Below are 25972 nucleotides of genomic sequence, written 5' to 3' on the forward strand. Positions count from 1 at the left end.
AAATGGTAAGTAGACTCTAGCTCTTGTTTATAAAAAGTAAATTTGTACTAAAATGGTGCCTTTCTTGTTAACGTGTCCATTAAATTCTAGATCTAAATATTTCCATTTAAGTGTCATTCTATTGTTTACTTTATATAATACAGGATTTGATGGAAAATTATCCAGTGCATATGCTAAAGCAGCAACTGAAGATACCCATCTATTACCCACTGTCGTAATTGCAACTCTAGTAAGAAACAAAGCCCACAGTTTGCCTTGGTTTTTGGGCCTTCTAGAAAAGTTGGAATATCCAAAACAAAGAATTTCCTTATGGTAAAAAAATAGATTTTCTAATCTAGATCTAGATAGAGTCTAGATTCTAGATTTACATTCATCAGATATAGAGTCTAGAGGTAGATTTTAAGATAAAAAAAAAGATCTAGATGGTCTAGAAAATGGATTAAATTTTTTTACTAAGCCGACTAAGCTATTCTAAAAGTTTACAAGTAACAAAGACAAAGTTGTCAAAGTAAACTAGTAATATATTAATACAGACTAGTAGTAGTATAATATAGTAATACTCACTCACTCAGTAAAGTTCCCCTTTCAGACCTTGCGATCTATAGGGCAGATGATGTAAAGGATTGAAGGTCATCTGTTTCTGTGGCCCGTGCTGCCCATGGATGGTTAACGAGGGTGTCATGTGGCCGGCACAATGACCAGCTGCCTTAACTTTTCCTCAACTAATGTCAGGTACCCATTAGAGCTGGGTGGACTCAGAGGTCAGAGGCTCTGAAATTAAAAATCCCTGTCTTCACTAGAATTCGAACCCGGGACACCTGGTTCGAAAGCCAAGCTCTTTACCACTCAGCCACAGCGCCTCCAAACTAAAACTTGCACCTACTTAGCACATCACTTATGCCTTTGGATCATAATTCATAATATCTACAACCATTTTTATTTTGATGATTATGATTTTGGTAGAACTAGTATATTATTGAACTGCTCATGCTCCATATACATAGAAAGATAAAAAACAATGTCATTTTTGTGTTCTTGTTTTTATTTTTTTTCCCCTTATAACAAAATAAAAATCTAATTGGCAAGTAGTCCTAACACTTATTTAGTTCATTTTAAAATTACAGTTGTATAGAGAATTAAAACAGCCTCATTTAGATCTAGTTCTTGATGGATGTGAAGCACAAGCAATGAAAATATAAAAAAAACAAGGAGCATCTAAATGCAATACATTAACTATCCAGATATTATGCTCCATATGTCCACTAAAGTTATAAGGGCTTGGCTTAGCTTGGCTACCTATGAGGGGGGCTCAAGGTTTGACACCCAACTCGGGCAGAGTTGTATTTACTGAGCTCCTAAATGCAGCACAGAAGACCTTCTCCCAGATGCGCCCCCCCCCCCCCCACCCGCCCCCAACAGTCCTCAAATGAGAATGGACCAAAGCGCTCTGAGCATGCTATAATCATGAAAGTAGCGCTATATAAAAGCTATAATAATTATTATTCTAAGAAGGTGTAAACATGAGGTTGCTTGTCAGCGTGTTTGTGCCAGGAAAAAATTGGGGCAGTGTGAATACTAGAGGGGGTAGGGAGGAGGAGACCACCAGTCATTGATTGACATCAGTTACTAGCACACAACGGAGATCATACAAAGTGTGGGAAAAAAGACAGTGGCTTGAGTATTATGTACTGGTGTCAAAAGAAATCCCTGTAAGGAAGAAATTTGAAGATTAGAAAAGTTTTAATATGTATTACTTTGGTGTGCTTCTTCTTCTTCATCGTTCTCATTGTTATGTTGGAGTGTTCATATGACTAGACCAATACATGAGATGAACTGCGCAGTGGTTTCCAAATCAGGGAGCTCTCCATATAGGGTGATTTGGGGCCAATGTCTTATACGGGCCTCTTGGTAGAGAGAGCAGTTTTGGAGGACGTGGTCGGCATTTTCTGGTGATACTCCACATGGGCAGATTTCACTGGTTCCAATTTTGAGCTTCCGGAACATGTGTTGTCGCATTCTGTTGTGTCCGGTCCTGAGTCGAAAGATTAGACGTTGGTCTTGTCGGGATAGCTTATAGTAAGCATCATCTTTCTTGTGATTTGGATGGGAGCTCGTCCATTTCTCATTTATTTTATCTACAATTAATTTCTTCATTTCTTCTGGATAGAGTGCAGAGTTTACTTGTGAGTTTGTTCTCCCACTCTTGGCGAGTGTGTCAGCCTTCTCATTGCCTGCTAGTTGTATGTGAGCTGGTATCCATTGAATAACAGTTTTTTTGCTGTTGTGGTTGAGCTTTGTAAGTGCTGTTCTGAGGTTTTTAATATAAGGGGAATCAGAGTTTTGCAAGCTTTGGAGGGTTGTTTTTGCGTCTGTTAGAAAGACAATCTGACTGTGAGGGGAACTTGGATGATTTGCTAGCATGGTAGCAGCTAGTGCTAGTGCTTCCCTTTCTGCTCTGTGACTGTCAGAGAGCTCTCCAGTTGCAAAGGATTTTTCTAGTTTTCCTTCATCTGGCCATTCGATAAGTATTCCAGCTCCTCCATTTGTGGTGGCTTTATGGGATGAGCCATCCGTGTAAACTCTGATCCACTGATTGCTAGGGTAATTGGTATGTAGAAAACAGTTCACTATTTCCTTGAGCTCTGTTGGTCTGTAATCAGATTTTCTTTTTATGTTTTCAATATGGTCCCTTATAGTAGGAAGAGGGCTTTCGTCCCAGGGTGGAGATTCATTATAGTGTATCGAGGATTCCAGAGTAATTTTTTCAAGTTGGTGTTTCTTTTTTAGGTTTAGAGATTCCTGTATGAAATTGGTCCTTTTGAGACGTTTTTTTGTGCCAGTTTTGTGGATTTTTGTTCTGAGTGGGTGCCTCTCCAAGGTTTCCAGTTTAGTGAATTGGGAAAGGATTTTTATTTCTCTTCTTTCATCCAGAGAGATCAGGGCAGCGGTTTCCTCCATAGCTCTTATGGGTGTTGTTTTGATTGCTCCTGTCATTATCCTTAGACCAATATTTTGAACCTTGTCTATTTTTCTTAGGTTGGTTTGGGCTGCTGAGCCCCATTCTGTGGCACCATATTCTAGTACAGCTCTTACATAACTGGTATAGGTCTTTTTCAGGATGTTGTGATTAGCTCCCCAATCTGTGCCAGCTAATTTTTTCAAGAGGGATAGTCTCTGGATGCCTTTACTCTGTGTTTTATCTATTTGGTTTTTCCAGGTTAGTCTCGGGTCATAGGTGACTCCAAGATAAGTAGGGCTGTCATTTTTTTCTAAAGCTTCCTTATCTAATGTTAATTTTATTGTTTGTTGTTTTGTTGACAGTGAGAATATGGTATATGTTGTCTTTTTTGTGTTAATGGACATGCCCCGGTCTTTGGACCAATTATTGAGTTTATCAAGAGCATCTTGTAATCGAAATTTCGATGTTCCTACATATTCTTCTGTGCTAATTAAGGCAAGGTCATCTGCATACATGCTGCTCTTAACTTTTTTGGGTAGGTTTTGATTTAGATCGTTTATGAATATTAGGAAAAGTGTTGGGGATAGGACTCCTCCTTGGGGGACGCCATTTTTTATACCCACTGTGTGGCTTCTTTGTCCTTGCATGCAAACAAAGGCTTTTCTATTATTTAGGTATTCCTTTATCCAGTTTTACATTCTGTGGGATATGTGATGCTGGATTAGCTTGAGCAAGAGACCTTGTTCCCAGACTTTGTCAAATGCTTTTTCTAAGTCAACCCACACAATTGTTGTTGGTTTCTTTTCTTGAAAGCCGTCTTCTATTTCTTGTGTGATGAAGGCAATTTGATCTTCTGTTGATCTGCCTTTTCTAAAGCCAGCCTGGGCTTCAGTGAGTAGGTTATTTGACTCAAGGATCCATGTCAGCCTTCTATTTATCACTCTTTCCATCAGTTTGCAAGTACAGCTAGTGAGGCTGATGGGACGGTAGCTATCCAGTTTATTTCTTGGCTTGCCGTGCTTTAGTATAGGGATCATAATGGCTTTTTTCCAGATGTTTGGAATTCTGCCAGATTTCCAGCTAGCATTGAATAATTGTAGCAGTTTTCTTTTGGCTTGAGGAGCCAAGTGAAGAAGCATGTCATTTGATATTTTGTCTGGGCCCGGGGCTTGTTTTGGTTTGAGGACTTTTAGGGATTCATCTAGTTCCTTCATTTTAAGATTAGTGGTCATTCCCAAGGAGTAAGCTGGATTGTTTTCTTTAAATTTATCTTGGATTTCTGAGTTTACATCTTTATTTCTACTTTCATTAATTTGTATTTGTCCTACGCTTTGGAAAAACTTAATGAATTCATTTGCTGCTTCTTGGCCTTTCAGGGGTTTGTTGTCCTTTTCTATTACTATAGGAGTTGTTCTGTTTTCTTCCTGGTTGAGACATTTGGCTATACGCCAGAGTTTGTGGCCATCTCTATCTACGTTTAGTTGTTCTGTTTTTTCATGCCAAATTTTCCTCATGGCGGAAAGGTAATTTTTCCTGAAAACTGCGTTAGCTGCTTTTAGATTTATGTTATTTTCTATACAAGGGTTATTTTCTACTGTGTTTCTGGCTTCAATAGTGGCATTATGGAGTTGTTGAAGGTGATCAGACCAGTTGGGGATATAATCTTTTCTTGCTCCTCTAGGAATTGATTCCTTAGCTGCTAGGAGGATTGCTTTGGAGAAAGCTGAGAATGACTTATTAACCTGATTTGATTTGCAGTTTATTGAAGTTGTGTATAGGTCTGTGAGCTTTGAGAATAGGTGCCAGTTGGCTTTTTTGTAGTTCCATCTGGGGATGGTGGAGTTTTCTGATATTTTGAAGGAGGTATCGATACTGATCAATATGGGTCTGTGGTCACTGGTGGCTAGCTGGTCTGCAACTTCTCTGGTGCACTTTTTGGATAAGTTGTCTGTTGCAAAGGCTAGATCTGGAGTGGTTGATGTTAGCCAGGCTCTTGAAAAAAAGGTTGGTTTGTCCTCAGGTTTATTTAGCAAGATAAGTCTGTTCTCTGCTTGCCATTCTTCAATTTCTTCTCCCCTGGCATTTAGGTCTGGGTATCCCCAGCTCTGAGAGTGACTATTCATATCTCCTAAGATTAGACAGTCTTCTTGGTCAGGTATTTGTATGTGGTCAATCTCTATTTCCTTGTCTGGTGGGAAGTAGCAGTTAAATAGATTAATATTTCCATCCGGGAGAATTAGCTTAGTTCCCATTATTTCTGATTCTGAGGAGTTGGGCATAGTTATGTCTGTGGTAGGGATGTCATTTTTAATGAGGGTGAGGATTCCTCCTTTGGGTCTGATTTCTCTATCTTGTCTGATGCAGGTGTAGCCTCTAATGGAGAAACGAAGATTACTGTTCAAATGAGTTTCTTGGATGCAAGCTACATCAATTTCTTTCTCATGCAGAAATATTTTTAGAGCTTCTTTTTTCTTTTGGATGCCCTCTGCGTTCCATTGTAAGATTTTTAGACTTTTGGTCTTGGAGTGTTGGCCAGTAGTATTTACTTTCTTGTCCCTGCTCCTGGCTCCACAGGCAGAGATATGAAGAACCACCAGCTCGCTTGTGTGGGCTCCTTCGAGGCGGAGAGCCCGGCCCCCTACCTGCGCGGCGGGATTCCACAGGCAGGACGCCACATCTATTAGAATCGTTACTGAACTCCAACATAGATGAGGTTGCGTGTCAATGTGTTATGCGCCAGGAGGCCCATTGACTCCGACTTCAGCCTGCTTTTCTTTCTGGGTGTGCTCCCATAGCCTTTGATCATCCAAGATCATCTGCAAGGCAGCAGGTGTTTATTTTCGGAGTTTTCTCTCCTAGATGAACTGCTATCCCTAGCTAACAGGTTTCATCTACCCGGGTTTAGAGTTAGAGCGCCCTATACTCGCTTTTTGCAATCATTTCCCTGGATTTCTGAGATGTTTTAGTAAATATTCTAACCACTGGAATACTTCACCTCATCCTCCATGACTGCAAACCAGTTGGTCCGCGGCTGTTTATTTGCTATTCACAGCTAACCCTTATATCTAAGGGTCTTTCCCCTATCCGCCACCTGGGGACGCGCTTGGTAGAAGGTGGTAGCTCCCCCAAGTGGTGTGCTTGAAAACTTGATTTATGAAAGTGTTTGATCACTTTTTAAAAAAAAATTAAATTGTTTTTAGATAATATTGATACTTGAGCATATCAATTTCAGATCATTTTAAATTTGCATAGTATCTAGGTTAAGTTTATTTCTGAAAAATATTATAAGTACTATTAATAAAGCAAGAACATCGTTTATTTTTTATTTTATTTTTTTATTTTGACCATGCAATTATAATTAAAAAAATGAGTTGGTGAGTAGTAGAAACAGTGCATGATTATCTATACCAATTTTTATGTATTTGTACTTTTAAAAAAAAATTATGCTAACACAAGATACACTTTAATGCTAGTTTTATCCATCAGTTATGTTCTATATATAAGAATGATTATTACTGTGTCCAGTGCTTTCACAATGTAGTCCCCACACATACACATATTATTGCTGTTTTATTGGAGGAAGGTTTTAGTGCTTTGTAAACTTTACCATTCTACACAAATGTAACACATTATGATAGGTAGTCTTTTTTTTTTTTTTTTTTTTTGTTTGTTTGTTGTGAAAACCCTATATATTAGTTGAAGATTAGGAATAGGATCTAGCCCTAAATGGCCCTCATACAAATTGTGTCTTGTGTTCAACAATGACTTAGATTTATGAACTTTGATCCCCTTTCACTTTGTTCTCTTTCAGCATCATCTGTTTGTTTATTTGTGTGTACATATAGTAATATACATCTGCTTGTTTATTTGTGTGTACATATAGTAATATACACATCTGTGGCATTTTACGTCTTGAGGGATGATCTTTTCCCTTTGTAACTTCTTGTGTGACTTAAGAGGCCAATCCTTGATAGACAGCTGCGATGACAGGTTGGACATGTGTAATCACCAGGCTCCGTTGCATTTTCACCCTTTTTCTACTACTGTTGTGTATGGCATCTGCAATCCAGGAACCTTCCTTTATGCTCGCTCTCCATGTGGATCTATCCAGTGCCACTTTTTCCCAGCTGCTGATAACACACAACGGATGTCCTGGTACCCTGCTCTTCGTAGCACTTCGTCATTGTTTAATTTATATTGCCACCTTATTATAAAAATCGCCTTAGGCATCGGATGTGAAAGCTATTTTTTTTCCTGCCATACAGCATTGCTGTTTATTCTCTGTTTTTTTGGCTTTGGCTTTCTTAATGCCTTGACTATAAAGTTTGTCAAATTTCAACTAGTCACCCCCTTCATTTAAACTGTTGCGCTACCTAAACAACATGATTAAAAAAGCAAAAAAAAAACATGCACAACACTACCGGTACCATATTTAAATGAACAAAAATGTCTAGGAAAAATCTTGGAAGACAAAAGCCACCCCCTCCATCATAACTACATCAAGTCGCCGCGAAGTGGGCGACTGCTGTCAATCAAGACTTGAACCGAGTGATACAAAAACTTGTTAGTTCCTTACACAGTCAGACTTTATCAATGCCACTCGTTGATCAAGAAATATGAAAAGGATCAAGATATCTGTGTGTAGTCAATCAATGAACTCTTTATATTGTGTCTGTTCTATTTATGTGAAAGTTTCTGTTGTGTTTTTTTTAGATGAGAAAAGAGTCCTTGTAATGACAACAAATTTCTTTTAGGATCACTAAATCAGTCTTAGTCTTAGTAGTTCAATTTCATGTGATGTGCTTGTTATACAATCTTTCTTGTTTCCATAGGATTGAAAGTGACCACAATATTGACAACTCCACTGCAATTCTCAGAGAATGGCTATCTGCTGTGAGCCACTTCTACCATCAAGTGGAAGTTAATATAAATAATACAAAAGAAGGTAACTTAAATTTTTTTTTTCAATTATATTTTTGAAATTTTGGTTATGTTTTGCTTTAATCTAGTTACATCATAAATGTGTGAATCTTATATACTATTTTTCTTTTTTTATGATTTTGAAATAACATGATCCATGTGGCAGTACATAATGATGGTTAGTCATCAAGACTCATGATATAAGAGATTGAATTGTGTTACAAAATAGACTTCTGACTTATGAAATACAGTAAGAGACATAATTTTTTATCTTCATGTTGACGTGTATGCTCTAATAGTGCACTATGTTCATTATTTTCAATGAAAGGATACCCAGATGAAACATCACCATGTGAATGGACTGAGACCAGATTTTCAAATGTGATAAGATTAAGGGAGAAAGCCTTGAATTATGCCAGAAATATATGGGCTGATTATTTATTTGTAAGTTGGTTCTTCATTAATGAATAAAACCATTGTATATATAACCTTAGGGTTAGACTTAATTTAGAGAATTACTGGAAATGTTAGCTTGATGCATTCCTCTGTTCTACTCCACCAGATGATTGATGCTGATGTGACCTTAGAAAATGAAAGAACTCTCCAGTTGCTGATAGAACAAAACAAGTGAGTCACCTTAGTTTCTTTCAAAAAGGAGACTTCAGTGAGATTCCCCCCCCCCCCCCCCCCAAATCCTATGCCAACATAATAACATTAAACATATTGCAAATTAAGTTCTTAACCCTAATTGCTAGAAGAATCACTTGAGTTACTGGGGGATAGACCTTATATGATGTTCCTATTAAGGACCTTTAGTTACTGGTGGAAAGACCTTGTATGATGTTCCTATTCAGGCACCAGGGGTGAACTGAGGGTCAAAGCCAGCCCTGGCATTACCATACTGTCTGGCCCAAATGTTGCATACTATATGATAATGATAAGTACCTGTCCTCATTATATGAAAATTTTGAAAATATGCATAGTATGTACGGTATTATGGAAAATGTGCTAGCTACTATTGGGCTGTAAAGTCTGTAAAAGTTTATAAATGGTAATTCAAGGGCCAATCACGGCTCACAGTGGATCCATTTTTAAAGAGAATATTCTAAAAATCTTTAATGCATTAAGGGTCTTACTGCAATTCCTAACAACCCTTTCGACATCAGCCCATTTGATCAAATGCCCATATAACCAGTCTGCCCTGTCAGGCACCAAAATTGTTAAACATTATTAAATATTTTGAAATATTACTTTCAATTGACTTTTCAATTGACTTTAGTTTGTACTTGAGTCTATTTTCAGCAGTATCATTTGTACTTTGTCTCTATTGACAGAACTTTGTCTCTATTGACAGATTTATTGTTGCTCCCATGCTCAATTCTTCAGTGTCTGGTTATTATTCCAATTTTTGGGGAGGCATGTCAGATAAGGTAAAGTTTACTTCAATTTATGTATGCATGCATTAGAGTTCTCTTTACCAATTCATTTTATTATTGTGTCATCCTGTTTTATAATATACCATAATTCTCTCTTCTTTTTTTTTTTTAAGCTGAGGTGTTACTGTTAGACTAATATAGTACAAAGGGTTACATAATTTGTGAATATTTATTTGTGGATAAATTATATGTACTAATTATTACTATGCTTATTAGTAGTTATTTAAGTTATTCCCCAATCTTAATTTGTGTCACTTTCTTTCTCTTTTCTCCCAAATCTAAAAATCATTCTACAACAGAGTACAATCGAAACATTTAATTTGTTAACTCTTTGGCTCCGCACCAACGCACAGGGCGTTGATTTTAAAAAAGGGGGAAAAAGTCGGACCAACGCTGGGGGCATCGGCTATTTCAAATTAATTTTTTCGTTTCCATTTCTCCAATTCTTGTTTTTTATTGCTTAATTGTTTATCTAGAATAGTTTCCCTTTGCTAAACATCCGGAATTTCCTTCATTTAACGTGTTTTTATTTTGTACGAAGTTTGTAAAGAGATGACATTTATTTTTTCTGTGTGCGTGTTTTTTTAACATGGAGCTTCAACCAAGGCCATATAAACTTTGTAGATCTAAATATTTCTTTGATAAAGAAGTATAAGAATTCAGATGACAGTGGTTTTGTTTCATCTGATGGTGATATTGATAAATCTAATTATATAGATCTAGATCTAGTAAATTAATTTATAGGTCTAGACCTAGGCCTAGTAATGATGAAGTTTATCAGCTGATGAAGCAGCTCCACCCCCAGCTAATGTTCAATGTAGATCTAGAACTAGTTTAGCTGTCTCTACATTATCTAGATCTAAATCTAATCAGATAGATGTATATCTCTAGATCTATCATCTAGGCACTGAAACAGAACAATTTCAGATTTATTCCACCAAGAAATAGGGTTGTCAACCTAGACTTAGTCAGCACTGCATCTATTGAGATGGAATGTTTTTTTCATTGACAATTACATTGTTGATAGTCTTGTTAGCAAAATAAATAGCTATTCTGACCATAGGATTAAATGGAACACCCCTGCTAGAATAAGATCCATTTTCAGAGAATGGAGACCTATAACTATAAAGAAAGACTGAGTATGTAAACACTTTGGGTCAGGGAGAACGGTTTATGTTTGCGCTGGATGGGAGTCGAACCCACACATTCATATTGACTGCTTCCATGAATATCACAACTAGAAGGAATATTTATATACTAAGTACATGAAGAACTTTAGAAGAAAATACTATAAATATATATATGCTGTACAGTTGGACTAGTTTTAGGGTAAAAGTGTTTTGTTCCAAGCATGTTGCTTTTTTTATGGGCTTTTTCGTTAAAGTAGTGACATTGGATTATTAGTTCCAGTTTATTATTTTTTGCATCTATTGCTGTTTCTTCTGTGGTGTTCTGTAAACAAATGGATAAAAATGAGAAAAAAAGCTATTTCAATTCAATTTGAACAATAAATTTCTTTAAACATGCACTTGGATGGATATTTTCAATGTCAGTTGGTGAGTTTTTCATTTTTAATTTTTATATTCAAAACCCAAAATTACAAAAACAACATAATTTGCAAACTAGAAAACATAAGAAATGGAAAGAGCATCCATTTCTCTTTAATTCTATATCAAGTTTATTATTTTCCAATAATAACTAAAAAAGTTATACAAGTTATATCGAAGCAAAGTAGCGCACTCTGAAATCGCGGAAAAATTAATTCCGTCCAAAAGTGGCAAATAATTCCGAATTAATTCCGGAGCCAAAGAGTTAATCAAAGGTCAAAGCAGCTTGCAGGTTTTCACTCAGCCCTCTACTTGAACCCCTACACATTTAGGCTTACAAATGACTTTATTGCATTTTTTAAAGCAAAGAACATGCATACCTATTGGTCATGTAAGAATATATGATCGAAAGATAAATGTGCATAAATTTCATGTGCCATGCATCTATGGCATTTATGGTTATAACATAAAATACCTTGGACCTAGCAGAAAGAAAAAAAATTGACACCCCCCTAATGTTCAATGTTTTTGCAGGGCTACTACATCAGAACAAGTTTTTACCTCCCCATTGTTGAGCGTGAAATCAAAGGTATATTCTCTGTGCCTATGGTGCACTCAGCTTTCTTAGTGGATCTGAACCATCGGCTGTCCCCTCTCTTGTCTTACAGTCAGTTGCCAGACTATACTGGACCTAAAGATGACATTATCATATTTGCCAACAATGTTAAACTTTTAGGTCAGTCTGACTTGTTTCATTTATATATTTTTTTCTTCTCCTTTTTTAATATAATCTATGTAAAGACCCACTGAGTGGTAAATACATTTTACTTTCAAACCATGTGTTTCAAGCTAGTATTTTAATATGGGACGTCTTTATGTCCATCAAAGCTCAGATAGACACCGATTTGATCATTGTGCCTGTGGCTCAAACTTGGGTTTACATATGTTCTGTTAGATAATCACAGCAACTTTCTCTTTGTCAAACTTAGATTAGCTGAATGATTGATTAAACAACTCAATGCATCTGCAATACGCATTGGGACCTTACTTTGGTATAGATGGCTATGTAGGTGTTGCTACATTACTTTAAGCTACCAATTATAAATAAAAGATGATTAGAGTGTTGTTTTTTTTAGTTTTATTTACATTGGTAAATAATATTAATCAATTGTAAAAAGAGTAAAAATATATGACTACATTTATCTATATACAGCATTTCAACTAGACTTACTTGAGAGTGTAACAAAGAATTACCTTGACATCTACATCTTACATGTACTATTTTAGTGAAATGTTTACATATTATGTTTTAAATCCTCTGACATTAACAATCCATTATGACAGACTTTTTTTCTTTTCTTTCAGGGGAGACTATGCATATACTCAATACAGAATATTTTGGTAAAGTAATGATGCCCCTGGACAAAAGGTTCACTCTAGCAGACGAGAGTGCACAATTTGATTATGTTAAATTGGAAGCCATGGGTATGTCTTTGGTAACTTTGTTACGAACCAGTAACCTCTAGAAATAATTCTTTAGTTCCAAACAATTTTAATTTAATAAGCTTGAAAAAAAATAGGGAAATTTTTCTTAAGTACTGGTATTTTTAAAACAATTAAAAAACACAGATAGGCATTCTTTATAAAATTATGTTTAACATTGTCTGTTAATATTTTATCTTTTTTTTTTTATTATCATGATCTATGCTGGTTACAGTTTTGTTTTGTTTTGTTTTAAATCTAGCAATGAAAACTCATTCATCTTTCCACTAATGTTGTTTCGCCTTATATGTTTTTGAAACTGACTACTTCAGACCTTTATTTAAGAAGTTCAATGACTGCAAATATTTCTATGTAAAATTCAACTATGTATTGTGATTTGATTCAGTTGAAGAAGTTCCACCACTGTACAGCTCACCCCATGTCTACATTCCTGAAAGACCAAAAGATAAACTAGGTTTTGATCAGGTATGTGCTTTGAATTACCAGCATTGAATCCTGCCATAATGTTGTCATTTGTCCTCAGTGTTACTTGTGGAATGTAAGGCCCAGTGGTTCAACACACTGCCTGGCACAGCCTCTTCTTTACTTTCCCTAATTGTCAATTGAAGATTTTTATAAACATCTTTAATACAATTGTAACTTTTTTCTTGAAATGATTTAATAATAATTATTGCAGCCATGTATTTTTTTACAGACATGTATCTAACTTTGTTTTAATAGTAGAGTGGTAACAATATTGTAATAATAAAGTGCATCTCATATTGGTTTTAAAAAAAAACTGTTTCTATGTTTGACTCAGATCTACATGATTAATTTAAAAAGACGTCCTGCTCGACGATTTAGAATGTTGAAAGCTTTTGACTATTTGGGCATTGAGGCCAAGGTCATAGACGCTGTGGATGGCAAGTAAGCATCAGTATTGAAATAGAATATAAACTTCAGTGTATTTAGTTTATAGGAACAATACATTTTTTTTAACTTACTTTTGATGTATTGTAGTTGTACATTTGAAGGATCTAGATATCTGCCTAGTCATGTGACTTGCATTCTGAACTGTCATTTATTTGCATAGTTCATGTTGCTGCATTTGGTGTTGTCAAGATCCTTGTTAAATATGCACAACATAGGTCAGTGCAGGCCTTATTATCATGAGGGACTTCCAATTTTGATAGAAATTTACTTCAGGGGTCAGTGAAAACTCTGCTTTATATAATTATATTATTATAATTGCATTTCAATTTGAATATTTTTCTGTTTGCAGAGAACTGAATGACACATACTTAAATAAATTAGGTGTACAGATGTTACCTGGTTTTGCTGATCCTTACCATGGGAGGTTAGTTGTTTTACATTTATTAACCTAGGGACAGAAAGCTAGAAAACCATTCAAAAAGTTGGATCTAGATATCTGCCTGGAATTGTGATAAGCACTCTGGACTGTTTTCTTAATGGAACCAAGTTCAAACACAGTCCACCACCAAACCCTAACAGTCGTCCTTCTTTCTGTTTATTAGATGTGCTGGTAACTGACTGTGAGAATGTGTTCACAACATGCTAGACTTGTGTACAATGTTAGCTCATTCAATGGACATGGTTTCTGTTTAATCATTGCAGTGAGCTTATAACAGTGCTGGGACCATTTTTTTTGTTTTCAAATAGGGAGCACATGATTTTTTTTGATTTTTTTGCTTAGCTACTTTAAAAAAAAAAAAAAAAAAGAATTAAATTGTATAATTATGCTTAATACTGAAACTGTAGAAGTGCATACATTTATTAGTTAAAAATACTAAAATGCTAGTTTGTATAACTTCTGTCTTGGTGATGTTGAGTGACAGAATTGTATTAACCTTGACTCTGTATTGAGTACACAATTAAAACTTTTTTTTTTCTATTACCTAGATTAAATTTAGCTGTTTATTTCATTCTTAGATTAACATGTGTTTATGTAGCCTACTAATGCAATTTAGTTGAACATATGCTAATTGCATATAAGCAAAACACCAATTCTTATGAAACTTATTCCATAAACCATTTGTCTCTAGCCAAATTTTATTATTTTTATTTCCATATTTTAATTAATTGTTTTGATTATACATGTAGTTGACAGTAGTAGATGATTATACATGTAGTTGACAGTAGTAGAAAAATGAATTGTTCAGTGAACAAGCTCTACTCTGTTTAGTAATTACAACTATTCTAGTCATCCCTAAGACTAATGTAAGAAAATTTGCTACACTATATTGTTTCTATTTGATCATAATTCTAAAAATTACTTAACCCTACGTCACTTTTTTTGCCCTGTAGAATTTCTCTCATTAGCATAATGTTTGGAAATGTTTGGAATATGATTTTCATGAAGTTTGTTGTAGGATTTTTTCTTTTATACTATAGAGCCATGACTATGGGAGAAATAGGATGTTTTCTGAGTCATTACTTTATCTGGAAAGAGGTGAGGCATTTTTTTATTTATCTTTTTGTAGTTAGTCACTAATTTAGGTATGTTTATGTTCAACCATGTCTATTTAGATGCTTTGAGGTATGGATAATATTGATGTAGTCATACTCAGAAGTTATCAAAGGGGTTGTGGCCTATACAAAAACTGATTTGCTTTTTTAGGCAATTGACAAGAACTACCAGAAAATTCTGATATTTGAGGATGATGTGAGATTTGAAGCATACTTCAGAACCAAGTTAGCCAACATGATGTATGAACTTGAAAGTACATTTAAAGTTTGGGATCTTGTGTAAGTAATTATAGACAGTTAAGTTAGGCATAGGATAGGGAATAATTCATCTCAACATTGTGAGCTGTTTAACTAATGAACTAAATATTGTTTTTTACTTTGTCTATTTTAGACATAGCTTGGCATTAATTGCTAAAATATGAAAATAATAATATAACACTTACCTTATTCATGGTAAACCAGTTGCACAGACTAAAAACTCAAAATACACAGGTGTACATGATTAACATGCATGACTATATTGACATAGGGATTCGCATATGATGTAATCATCTTCTTTTTTGAAGCCATGTTTGTATTTTATATAAGATAAGATAAGATAAAATAATGTGTACAATGTTATGTGATGCATTACTCCTTGTTAAAAAAATAGTTGGATAATATTGAACAAATAAAATGACTGTAAGTGAGTTTTGGTTATATAATAAGATATTCATCTTTGTCTTCATCATTACCCTTAACTTTCTTCGTAGCGGTGCTGTGACAATTTGCGTTACTGAATCCCTCCACTTTTCGCTGTCAGCAGCTGTTCTTAATAGGATAACCAGAGAGAGGCTGGTCCATTCTTTTACGTCCAGCCAACTTTTCTTTGGACAACCATTTCTTTGTGCTCCCTCTACTGTACCTTGTAGGTTGAAATATAGAAGTGCAGATCTTAGAGAGGAAGTGGAGATGGATTGGTCACACCCTTAGAAAAGATACCAGCAACAGAGCTAGGCAGGCCTTAGAGTGGAACCCCCAGGGAACAAGACCTAGAGGAAGACCAAAAAGAACATGGCGACGCAGTGTACTTGAAGAAGCAGAGAAGACCAGGAAGAGCTGGGAAACCATAAAAAAACTAGCAAGAGACAGTGTAGAGTGGCATGTTTTTGTCAAGGCCCTATGTTCCATGAGAAACTCAAAGGAGTGATGAACTTTTCTTTGGACAACCCTTTCTTTGTGCGCCCTCTACTGTACCTTGTAGGTTGAGTCATGTCTTACCATATGACCAAACCAGTTCAGCTTTGGTCTCTTCACAATATTGAGGATTTCCTCCTTTTTGCCAGCCAGAGTGTTGACTTCTTTTGCAGGTATCTGATTCCCAACATTTTTTTGTAGCGTTTAATCTCAAAGACTTGAATTCTTCTTTCAGCCTCTTATTATGTTTGACCCTAGTTTGTCTTACTGCCCAGTCAAACGAAAAGGGGAAAATACTTTAAAAGCTTTCAATGTTGCTACTCACAAAAAAAGTAAAATGTTTCCTTAAAAACATAGTTTTACTTGACCCAGCACACTGACCAACTGCTCATACTTTCCTCCCAAAAATTGTGAGTTACCCATTAAAATAGAATCGAGTCCTTCCCAGAGATTCAAACTCAAGACACTTTTTATCAGAATCCAAGTGCTTAACTTTAATCACATTGCATTCTCATTGATGTTTATGCAGATGATCATTTGTTCCTTAAAGGTATCTTGGAAGAAAGAGACTTCGTCGTGACCTAGAAAGCATGGTTGAAGGAAGTGACAGACTGGCCTGGCCTCACTATTCATACTGGACAGTCAGCTACATTCTATCTCATCACGGTGCAGTCAAGTTGCTTAACCAGAATCCTTTATCCAAAATGGTGCCTGTGGATGAGTTCTTACCTATCATGTTTGATCGGCACCCAGAGTAAGTGAAACTGAGAGGGTATTTTACTTGTCAAAAATCTTTTATATTTATATCAATTAATTTAGCATTGTTTTTGTAGATGGATTTGTAATCTCTTATTCAACAGTTGTTTTTTTTTTTCTGTTTTTTTTTCATCAGTTTACATGGTTTATAAAATTCTTCTTCTTACTGCCTTTATATTTTTCTGCTTCAGAGCCATTGGCTCTTGTGTAGTATATGCCAACTACCAGGAGCTGCAGACTGACTTAACCGTAACCAACCTGCAAATATGCTTCTACTATAATGCAAATAGTGTTTCCTATAGATATGCTTCTACTATAATGCAAATAGTGTTTCCGATAGATATGATGCTACCATAATGCAAATTGTGTTTCCGATAGATATGATGCTACTATAATGCAAATAGTGTTTCCGATAGATATGATGCTACCATAATGCAAATTGTGTTTCCTATAGATATGATGCTACCATAATGCAAATTGTGTTTCCTATAGATATGATGCTACCATAATGCAAATAGTGTTTCCGATAGATATGATGCTACCATAATGCAAATTGTGTTTCCTATAGATATGCTTCTACCATAATGCAAATTGTGTTTCCTATAGATATGATGCTACCATAATGCAAATTGTGTTTCCTATAGATATGATGCTACCATAATGCAAATTGTGTTTCCGATAGATATGATGCTACCATAATGCAAATTGTGTTTCCTATAGATATGCTTCTACCATAATGCAAATAGTGTTTCCTATAGATATGATGCTACCATAATGCAAATTGTGTTTCCGATAGATATGATGCTACCATAATGCAAATTGTGTTTCCGATAGATATGATGCTACCATAATGCAAATTGTGTTTCCTATAGATATGATGCTACCATAATGCAAATTGTGTTTCCGATAGATATGATGCTACCATAATGCAAAGTGTTTCCTATAGATATGATGCTACCATAATGCAAATTGTGTTTCCGATAGATATGATGCTACCATAATGCAAAGTGTTTCCTATAGATATGATGCTACCATAATGCAAATTGTGTTTCCGATAGATATGATGCTACCATAATGCAAATAGTGTTTCCTATAGATATGATGCTACCATAATGCAAATAGTGTTTCCGATAGATATGATGCTACCATAATGCAAATTGTGTTTCCTATAGATATGATGCTACCATAATGCAAATAGTGTTTCCTATAGATATGATGCTACCATAATGCAAATTGTGTTTCCTATAGATATGATGCTACCATAATGCAAATAGTGTTTCCTATAGATATGCTTCTACCATAATGCAAATTGTGTTTCCGATAGATATGATGCTACCATAATGTTTATTATCCTTGACTTTGTTCTTATCACCACAGAGACGGCTGGAAGCTCCAGTTCTCACCAAGAGATTTGATTGGTTTGTCTGCTGAGCCTTTTCTGGTCTATCCAACCCATTATACTGGGGAACCTAACTACTTTTCAGATACAGAAGACTCAGTAGTCATAGACAAGGAGCCAGACCAGAAGACAGCCAGGCCAGTAGGAGAGGAGCAGCAGGATGTCCAGGAAGAAGATCTGAGCAAGATGGAGGCTCAGCTTAAACTTGAAGTGCCTACATTCAGAGAAGAACTTTAAATCAAAATTCCACACAAATCAAATATATTTATTGTTAGGTTTAAATAGTGATTTTTTTGTTTGTTTTGCATTGAAAGTGTTCATATTAATAGTAGTCACATCAAACTCTTCCAAAATCAGTTTTATTTACAAAAAATTGAAATATTAGACATATGTTGTGAGCAGAAATAATACGTATATTTATTGTTCACATATTTGTTAAAGTTCTGAAGCTGGAACATTGAAATGACATCTAATTGTGATATAAAATGTGATGAATAATGCTAATGTTCCTTGAACAATGTTATTGAGCCATGGCTTGCTGTTTCAAATGTCTTCCTTAGAGATCTCCCATGTTAATTAAATTCTGCTTTGGATTTGTGTTCTTTTTCAATCAGCATAATGCTTTGAAGTAGCTCTTCATTTTTTGATGCATATGAATCTCTTGACTTTATTTCTTGCATGCCTATTGACCTTTCCCAAAGTGCAAACCTTTTTTTGTGTATTATCAAATATCAATGTATGAATATTAAATTGATTTATGTAACCAAAAAAAAAAAAATAACCATGTATAGTCAGCATCTTTAAAAATTCAAATGTTTTATACCAGATATTATACTTGCATTAGTTATAGAAGATTGTTCTTTCTGTCAAACAGTGGTTCTTTCAGTAAAGATATACACACATTTTTTGAGGCTACACAATTAACGAACAACAATGTTGTGGCACTTGAAAATTGTACTTTCGTTTCCCAGCATTCTATTTCCTATTTTGTACTTTTATTTCAGGCATAATTTATAGGTCTGGTTTTTCAACTTGTGTGTTCTTGTTGCTCTTGGTGAGTAGCTGCTTCATCATTGTTTGAACAAGTTTGTTGCAGCTGTTGTTTTTTTTGCCAGACCTACTTCAGTATCCTTGTCATCTTCTACAATGGCAGAAATGTTTTTATTCTATTTTATTTTAAAGACTGGTTGTAGTGTAGCTTGTGAGAAATTGACTTTATTTTAACAGCAACGATTTAGATGTAGATAAGTTCTGCATAATTTGCTCTCTATATGTGTAAAAGTCATTGTTGTCTTATTTACTGTACTACCAATGAAATATTTGTATCTTTGAAATCCCATCATATCAAGTACCAGTCTTGGAGACTTGTTTTGTTATCCAAATTTAAATCCACCAACTCAGTTAACTTTTTAATGTTTTGATTTCTTTTACTCAGAGCAGTTTATTTGTTGATCAACTTGCTCTTTTATATGTTAACAAAGAGTTTTTAAGTACCGGGATGTTATGATTCATATGCATCATTTATTAGTAGAATCAGCATTCATTTTATTTGTTCATTGTTTTTGTTGATCTGTATCTGGTCTTGCCAATGTTTTCATTATTTTATATTATTTCATACCTATCATTTTCTTTTTCTCTTTCTCTCGCATTGTGCTGAATTTAAAACCTTTGATATCTTATACAAATGACTTGATATTACGGCAATGATTGAAATTATCTTTAAAAAAAATGGTATGCAATATTAGAATATTTTTTTTACATAGACTTTTTTTGTGATTAACTTTTTTTTTTTATGTTTACAGCATTTCTAATTGTTTTATTGAAATTTTTCGACATAATATTGAATGTGCACAACTTGTTTGAATTTACCTCAGTATGCACAACTGTTTGACAGACGTCTTGTACACAACAAGTTGACTTAGACCTCTTGTGCATGTAACAGATTGTATAGAGATTAAAATGTACAGGATTAAATGACATGTCAGTCTACACAACAGAATTAAACCTGTTCAGTAGTTTGAAAAAACTAACATAATGTGGTAACATCTAATGTTTTTATTTAATTTTATTATTAGGTGCATACTCATTGAAAAAAAACAACATAATTTGTTTTATAAAAATATTTTTATTTTAAATTGTTAATATTAGCATAGTATTCTTGACTGAAAAGAAAAAAGTTTTAAATAGTTATAATATTTAAATAAATTAACATAACATAGTAATTCATCATTGTGATTATATTCAGTAAAAATTTGTTTTTGCATTCTATAAATTATTATTATTGAACAAAATCTTGTTTGGATCAATATTATTTACAAAAACTTGATATGATCAATTGGTTTACTGCTTAAAACACTTGTTAAAATAATTTCTATCTAATCTTTTCATTACGAGTCATCAATCAAAATAAAAATACCTCGTATATCAATTTTACCTATGACTCTATTTTATATTGGCTGTTTGCTAGAAGCAGTAAAATTAAGTTAGCAGACTTATGTTCCATGTTACAATAACATTTCTTTGTCAAAGATTTGAATTTCTTGATCAAATGTCAAATATTCTGTTCTTTTTAAATGTAAACATTTATTTGTGATGCATCTACAGTTATTATATTATGTTATTTTATTCTATATGCTGATATATGAAGGCATTTTAATTGTTGTCTTGAGTTGAATTAATCAAAACTATTGGAACCCAATCTATTTTATTACTCATTACTGCCTGCCAACAAAATGTTCATCTTTACTGCCGTCCATGATTTATGTGCTAAGCTTATTTAACTTTCTCTTTACTTTCTATACACTTTTTTTGTTGGTCATTAAACTCTTTTAAAGTTTTGTCATTGGGTTGAGTTGATTGTATTTAGTTTGCCAACATCGCCTTATAAAATAAAGCAACCACAGCAATCGCCATATATAATTAAAAATTAAATATGAGTCAAAGTTCTGCTTGACTGGCTAATTCATCAGTAGGTTTTCATTAAAAAAATAATCTCAATGTAACACACAGCTAGGGAATGCAGGAGAGAACTATCACGTAGAGAAGTGTGTTAATCCTAAAGAAATGTGACAAGCAGTGCTGCCCATATTAACATCATCATCACCTGACATACTTGAAAGTGATTTTAGTTTTTCAGCTGCACAAACTTCTCAACAATATTCAATGAAATTTTGCGGAATTTGAAGAATAAAAAATTCGGGCAAGTCACTTATTGAGACTCATCAATTGTATAAAGGTAACTTTGAGAGAGATGTGAAACTATTGGAGAGAGAACAAGATCTTGAGCAGCTTTGAGAGAGATGTGAAACTATTGGAGAGAGAACAAGATCTTGTGAAACTATTGGAGAGAGAACAAGATCTTGTGCAGCTTTGAGAGAGTGTCTTAGTGAGCACCTAAGAGATAAAAGGAAACCCAGTTCTTAGAGAGATAAAAGATACAAATCAACGTTTTGACTCAGACGACGGCATATGAAGAGCTTTCTTATATCTCTTCTATCGTAAACTGGCGGACGTGTTAACCAGCTATTTTATTGAGCGCTTACACTGATCGCAACTCCACAAGACGTAAATACATTTACCAAGATGACTACTCTCTACACAAAACGTTCACAGAATATAAAATCGAAAGACAGCTGGCAAGGATTTGTCCTCCAAGACCAAAAAAAAAAAATAAAATATCAAAAACTTTTTTATCACATTCTAGGCGTTTGCTAAATATAATGTAAACTAGAATTATGTGCAAATGAAAACAAATCGTCATGACTAACGTGCTATAGAATATTGCATTGCAAGCCTATAATAAAGCGCACATGGTCGGACATGAACTACAGATTGGCCTCTATTCTAGTTGATTACATCCTCGTTCACTTTATTTCATTGGAAGCACTACATGTAAAAAAAACAAGGTAAAATTAGGCTACACTCAGAATTCAGAGGGGTGCATGTAGGCCTACATGGTCAGCCATCAATTCCTGATAAGCCTAGGCTAGTCTACTACAACATTAACTTATCACTTATCTCTAAGCTCATATACAACTAGCAGGAAATGAGAAGGCTGACACACTCGCCAAGAGTGGGAGAACTAACTCACAAATAAACTCTGCACTCTATCCAGAAGAAATGAAGAAATTAATTGTAGATAAAATAAATGAGAAATGGACGAGCTCCCACCCAAATCACAAGAAAGATGACGCTTACTATAAGCTATCCCGACAAGACCAACGTCTAATCTTTCGACTCAGGACTGGACACAAGAGAATGCGACAACACATGTACCGGAAGCTCAAAATTGGAACCAGTGAAATCTGCCCATGTGGAGTAGGCCTATTACCAGAAAATGCCGACCACGTCCTCCAAAACTGCTCTCTTTACCAAGAGGCCCGTATAAGACATTGCCCCCAAATCACCCCAATAGAAAGAAAACTATATGGAGAGCTCCCTGAATTGGAAACCACTGCGCAGTTCATCTCATGTATTGGTCTAGTCATATGAACACTCCAACATAACAATGAGAACGATGAAGAAGAAGAAGAACTTAGCTCTACAACTGTACTTCAGCCACCAGTGGAAGCACTACTTGTTCAGTTTCTACTTAGATTTTAAGTGATCAGGTAGAATAATTTAGAGAGAGAGAGAGAGACAGAGAGAGAAAGAGAGAGCAGCTTCTACTTAGATTTTAAGTGATCAGGTAGTGCAAAAAAAAAAAAGGGCTAAAATTTGGCTACTCGGATTCCAGGGGGGGATGCAGGCGCCGATTAGCACACTTTCTCCGCAGATCCAGGTCCAGGACCTGATGACAAAGAAGCAAAATTAAACAAGGTTACAAAGACAGTTTGTGTTGAAACACAAACTAAAAATCGGTCCCCGAAGTAGTCCACCCAGGCAGGTAAAAAGGCAGGTATCAATATTTTCGGAAAGAACATCGTAATCACAGTAGGGTATTATAGTTCACGCGATAATATGAAAAATTACTTATTAATTGTTGTTTTAATTATGTCTAACTAATATGCATACTTCATAATTTTTTTTCTCATTAAAAAAGTAAACATTTTTTTCGTGTAAATGTAGTAATTAGTATGACAGAATTTACTTAACTTAAGAATACAAATGTAAAAAAAATAATTTTTTGGACAAAAAACGTTTGCATAAATGTGTGGCAAATTGTCACCTCCCCTACTAAAGAGCTTCCTATATATGTTACTATTAATAGTGAATAGTTGTAAAAGTGGTGTATTTTTATGAAAAAAAAACTGCTTGCATAAGTGATTTAAAAAATTAGATTTTTCGCTTTTAGAAAAGAAAAAAGTAACCGTTGCATCAGAACTAAATGGACTAAAATATTATGATGTCGGATTTTCACTATCTTTTCTAGTTTACGAGATCTAAACGGGGGCCGCTAAAAATCTACAAAATATTTATCGAGACTCATCAATTGTATAAAGGTAACTTTGAGAGATATGTGAAACTATTGGTGAATATAAAATTTAGTTCAGTGATTTTTACTAGCTTTATTAAGGTTAAAGGTGACTTCCGAAATATTCGCGGGAAGATTTGTTGACTAGACTTATAGTTTCTATTCACTTCAACTAGTAGTTCTAGACTCCAGATCTAGTCTCTAGTGCTAAACTAGTCTAGATCTGAACATAAAATTAACATGCCATCTTCCATAGATGATGCCGATTCTTGCACATCGAAATTAGATCTCGATGAAGAGTGCACTAATAGGTTAGTCACCGTTACTGCCGTTAGTAAAATATATAAAATATATTATTATATTACAGTAACTTACGTTTATCGAACAAGTTAAGCTCATTCGCCGACATTTTTTATGTTTGAATTTGTGTATCTCCGTAAAAATTAGACCTAGAAAAAAACTGATTATATCTATGAACTCCTCATCCATTTTTCTTAAAAAGTAGACATGTTTTATTCTATTACTTCTCAAAGTTAAACTTATATTTGATGTTAAAGTGAGTCAGGTCGATGATTTCAAAAGCTTAAATTATCGAACACTTTTTTACCTTTACTTTATCTTATCTTATCGAACATATTAAGAACTTATCGAACACATGAGAAGTATGGTGTTTTAGAAGTGTTATAATCTTAAAATTTTGTGAAAAGTATGGTGTTTCAAAAGTGTTATAATCTATATTTTTTTTATTTATAGCATTTTCTTTTTACGCCATGTCAAGACAGACAGATTTTAGTCATTTTCACATGGTCCACATCGAAGGAATCTATAATCTATCACTGATCAGCTCTGCTTAGAAACTGACGGTGCTAAGCCCAGTAACGCATTACCGTAGTACTTTTTTAGGTCTAAGCTATTTTGAGACATAAGGCCATTAATAAATTAAATCCAGATATTATCTATTTGAAGGAGAGCCTAATAAGCTTTGGTAGCCAATAGATAATCCTCCCCAAGTTTACTTGGTTGACCTAAAAACAAAACATACGGTACGCGGCCCTACGTAACTAACCGCCGATCTAGCACGCTCAGTGTATGTAACAGCCCAAAAGTCAGTGCTAGATATTTTTCGATCTGGGCGGGGAAAGGGGGGGGTGCTGAAAAGCTATGGTAGCTTGCGAGCTGTGTTACCTATACAGTATACATGTAGATAGATCTGCCCTCCCTAAACCTAAACACCGTATTTTAGAGCACGCTTAGTATTTGTCACACACACACAAACAACATATCTATATATCTATCACGCCTAGTGTTTGTGACCTAATTAGCGGCTTGACCTTAGGTACTCGAATGATGGCTCCCCCCCCTTTCCCCTCAACATTGTTCTTACTACAACTTGAACAATGTTTTGGGGCTGCGTTGGTGGCCTGGTTTACACCTGTGTGTTGGGCTGTCACTGACCATTTTTTTTTTTGTTGTGTGTTAGTCTGGTGGCTGCGTTTGGATTGAGTCTTGAAATTTACGTTGTTACTTTGCACTGAAAAAGTGTGAATGTTGGAGAGTGGAATTGCGTAAGAAGAAAGCGCGGGTAAGGGGGTGTAGGCAGAATAAGAGAGTGGTTAAATGTGTTATTGTTATTATTTTGAGTATTTGTGATGTTTCAAAGGAGTTTCTTTGTAGCGCATTATGAGCTTTATCATACTTTATGGTATATGGTACTTTATATATAATTTTTTTAGACCCTGCGCCACACGTCTAGATCGAGAAGCACAACTGACTATGTATTTGAGGCTGACGTCACATTTTAATGGTCGATCAATTATTGATGATCTCTTGATACAGTGTCTGGACTGTTTCTCTCCCCCCCCCCCCCCCCCTCCTTTTTTACCTACCAAAGACCAAAGACATTTTTATTTCAAAATACCATATCTACATTCTATACCTCCCCCTTAGCCCTTTCGTTTTATTAATATCTCTTCACATCAAGCACATGCGCTAGGTATTGGTTTATAACACATAATTCAGAAGTTAATAGAATGGGGCATCTGAAAAAAAAAAACACAGCTGGATATATTCTAAATTCATTGTTCCTGTGTTATATTCTATATTCCTTGCACCTATGGTAGCACAACGATTATAATAGCATCAAATTATATGTGTCATAAAATCAAGCTTTTAAAATGGGTACAATTAGTGCATATCGATGTAAATCTATTTATTTAGAAAAATATAGCACATTTACGGTAAACCTGATACAAATTGTAACACATGGGTAATTTATATATGTACTTTGCATTACATTATTTTTTAAAATAACAATAAAAAAATATATAATTTAAATATTTTGTGTTCTTTGGGTTATATCCCTTTGATGTTTATTTTTAACATTAAAATGGCGTTCGA

General features: G+C 34.8%; 2 protein-coding genes across 2 annotated transcripts in view; both read left to right on the plus strand.

Annotated features, from left to right (window-relative positions):
• The first annotated feature begins 28 nt into the window (after positions 1-28).
• LOC106050159 (procollagen galactosyltransferase 1-like) lies at positions 29-20999 on the plus strand. Its single transcript, XM_056042320.1, has 14 exons — positions 29-312; positions 7792-7904; positions 8208-8323; positions 8442-8506; positions 9234-9309; positions 11397-11598; positions 12228-12347; positions 12751-12830; positions 13165-13271; positions 13627-13701; positions 14757-14814; positions 14983-15110; positions 16558-16761; positions 18141-20999. Exons 1-14 carry the CDS (start codon positions 53-55, stop codon positions 18397-18399), a joined length of 1863 nt encoding a protein of 620 aa, XP_055898295.1. The 5' UTR covers positions 29-52; the 3' UTR covers positions 18400-20999.
• Positions 21000-23690: 2691 nt separating this feature from the next.
• LOC106061766 (DNA (cytosine-5)-methyltransferase 1-like) overlaps positions 23691-25972 on the plus strand; it is a 42791-nt gene continuing 40509 nt past the window's right edge. The window contains exon 1 of the mRNA XM_056041440.1: positions 23691-23886. Coding sequence (XP_055897415.1) covers positions 23816-23886 — 71 coding nt within the window. The 5' untranslated portion in view covers positions 23691-23815. The remainder of the gene's footprint in view (positions 23887-25972) is intronic.

The sequence above is a fragment of the Biomphalaria glabrata genome, chromosome 9, assembly GCF_947242115.1.
Source record: "Biomphalaria glabrata chromosome 9, xgBioGlab47.1, whole genome shotgun sequence".
Lineage (NCBI taxonomy): Eukaryota > Metazoa > Mollusca > Gastropoda > Planorbidae > Biomphalaria > Biomphalaria glabrata.

Excerpts from the sequence above, each read along its gene's own strand:
- LOC106050159 (XM_056042320.1), top strand. The coding sequence starts at position 53 with ATGGTGCCTTTCTTGTTAACGTGTCCATTAAATTCTAGATCTAAATAT. Across the intron at positions 11,599-12,227 it reads CAACAATGTTAAACTTTTAG|GGGAGACTATGCATATACTC; the intron begins GTCAGTCTGACT and ends CTTTTCTTTCAG. Across the intron at positions 13,272-13,626 it reads ATAGACGCTGTGGATGGCAA|AGAACTGAATGACACATACT; the intron begins GTAAGCATCAGT and ends TTCTGTTTGCAG.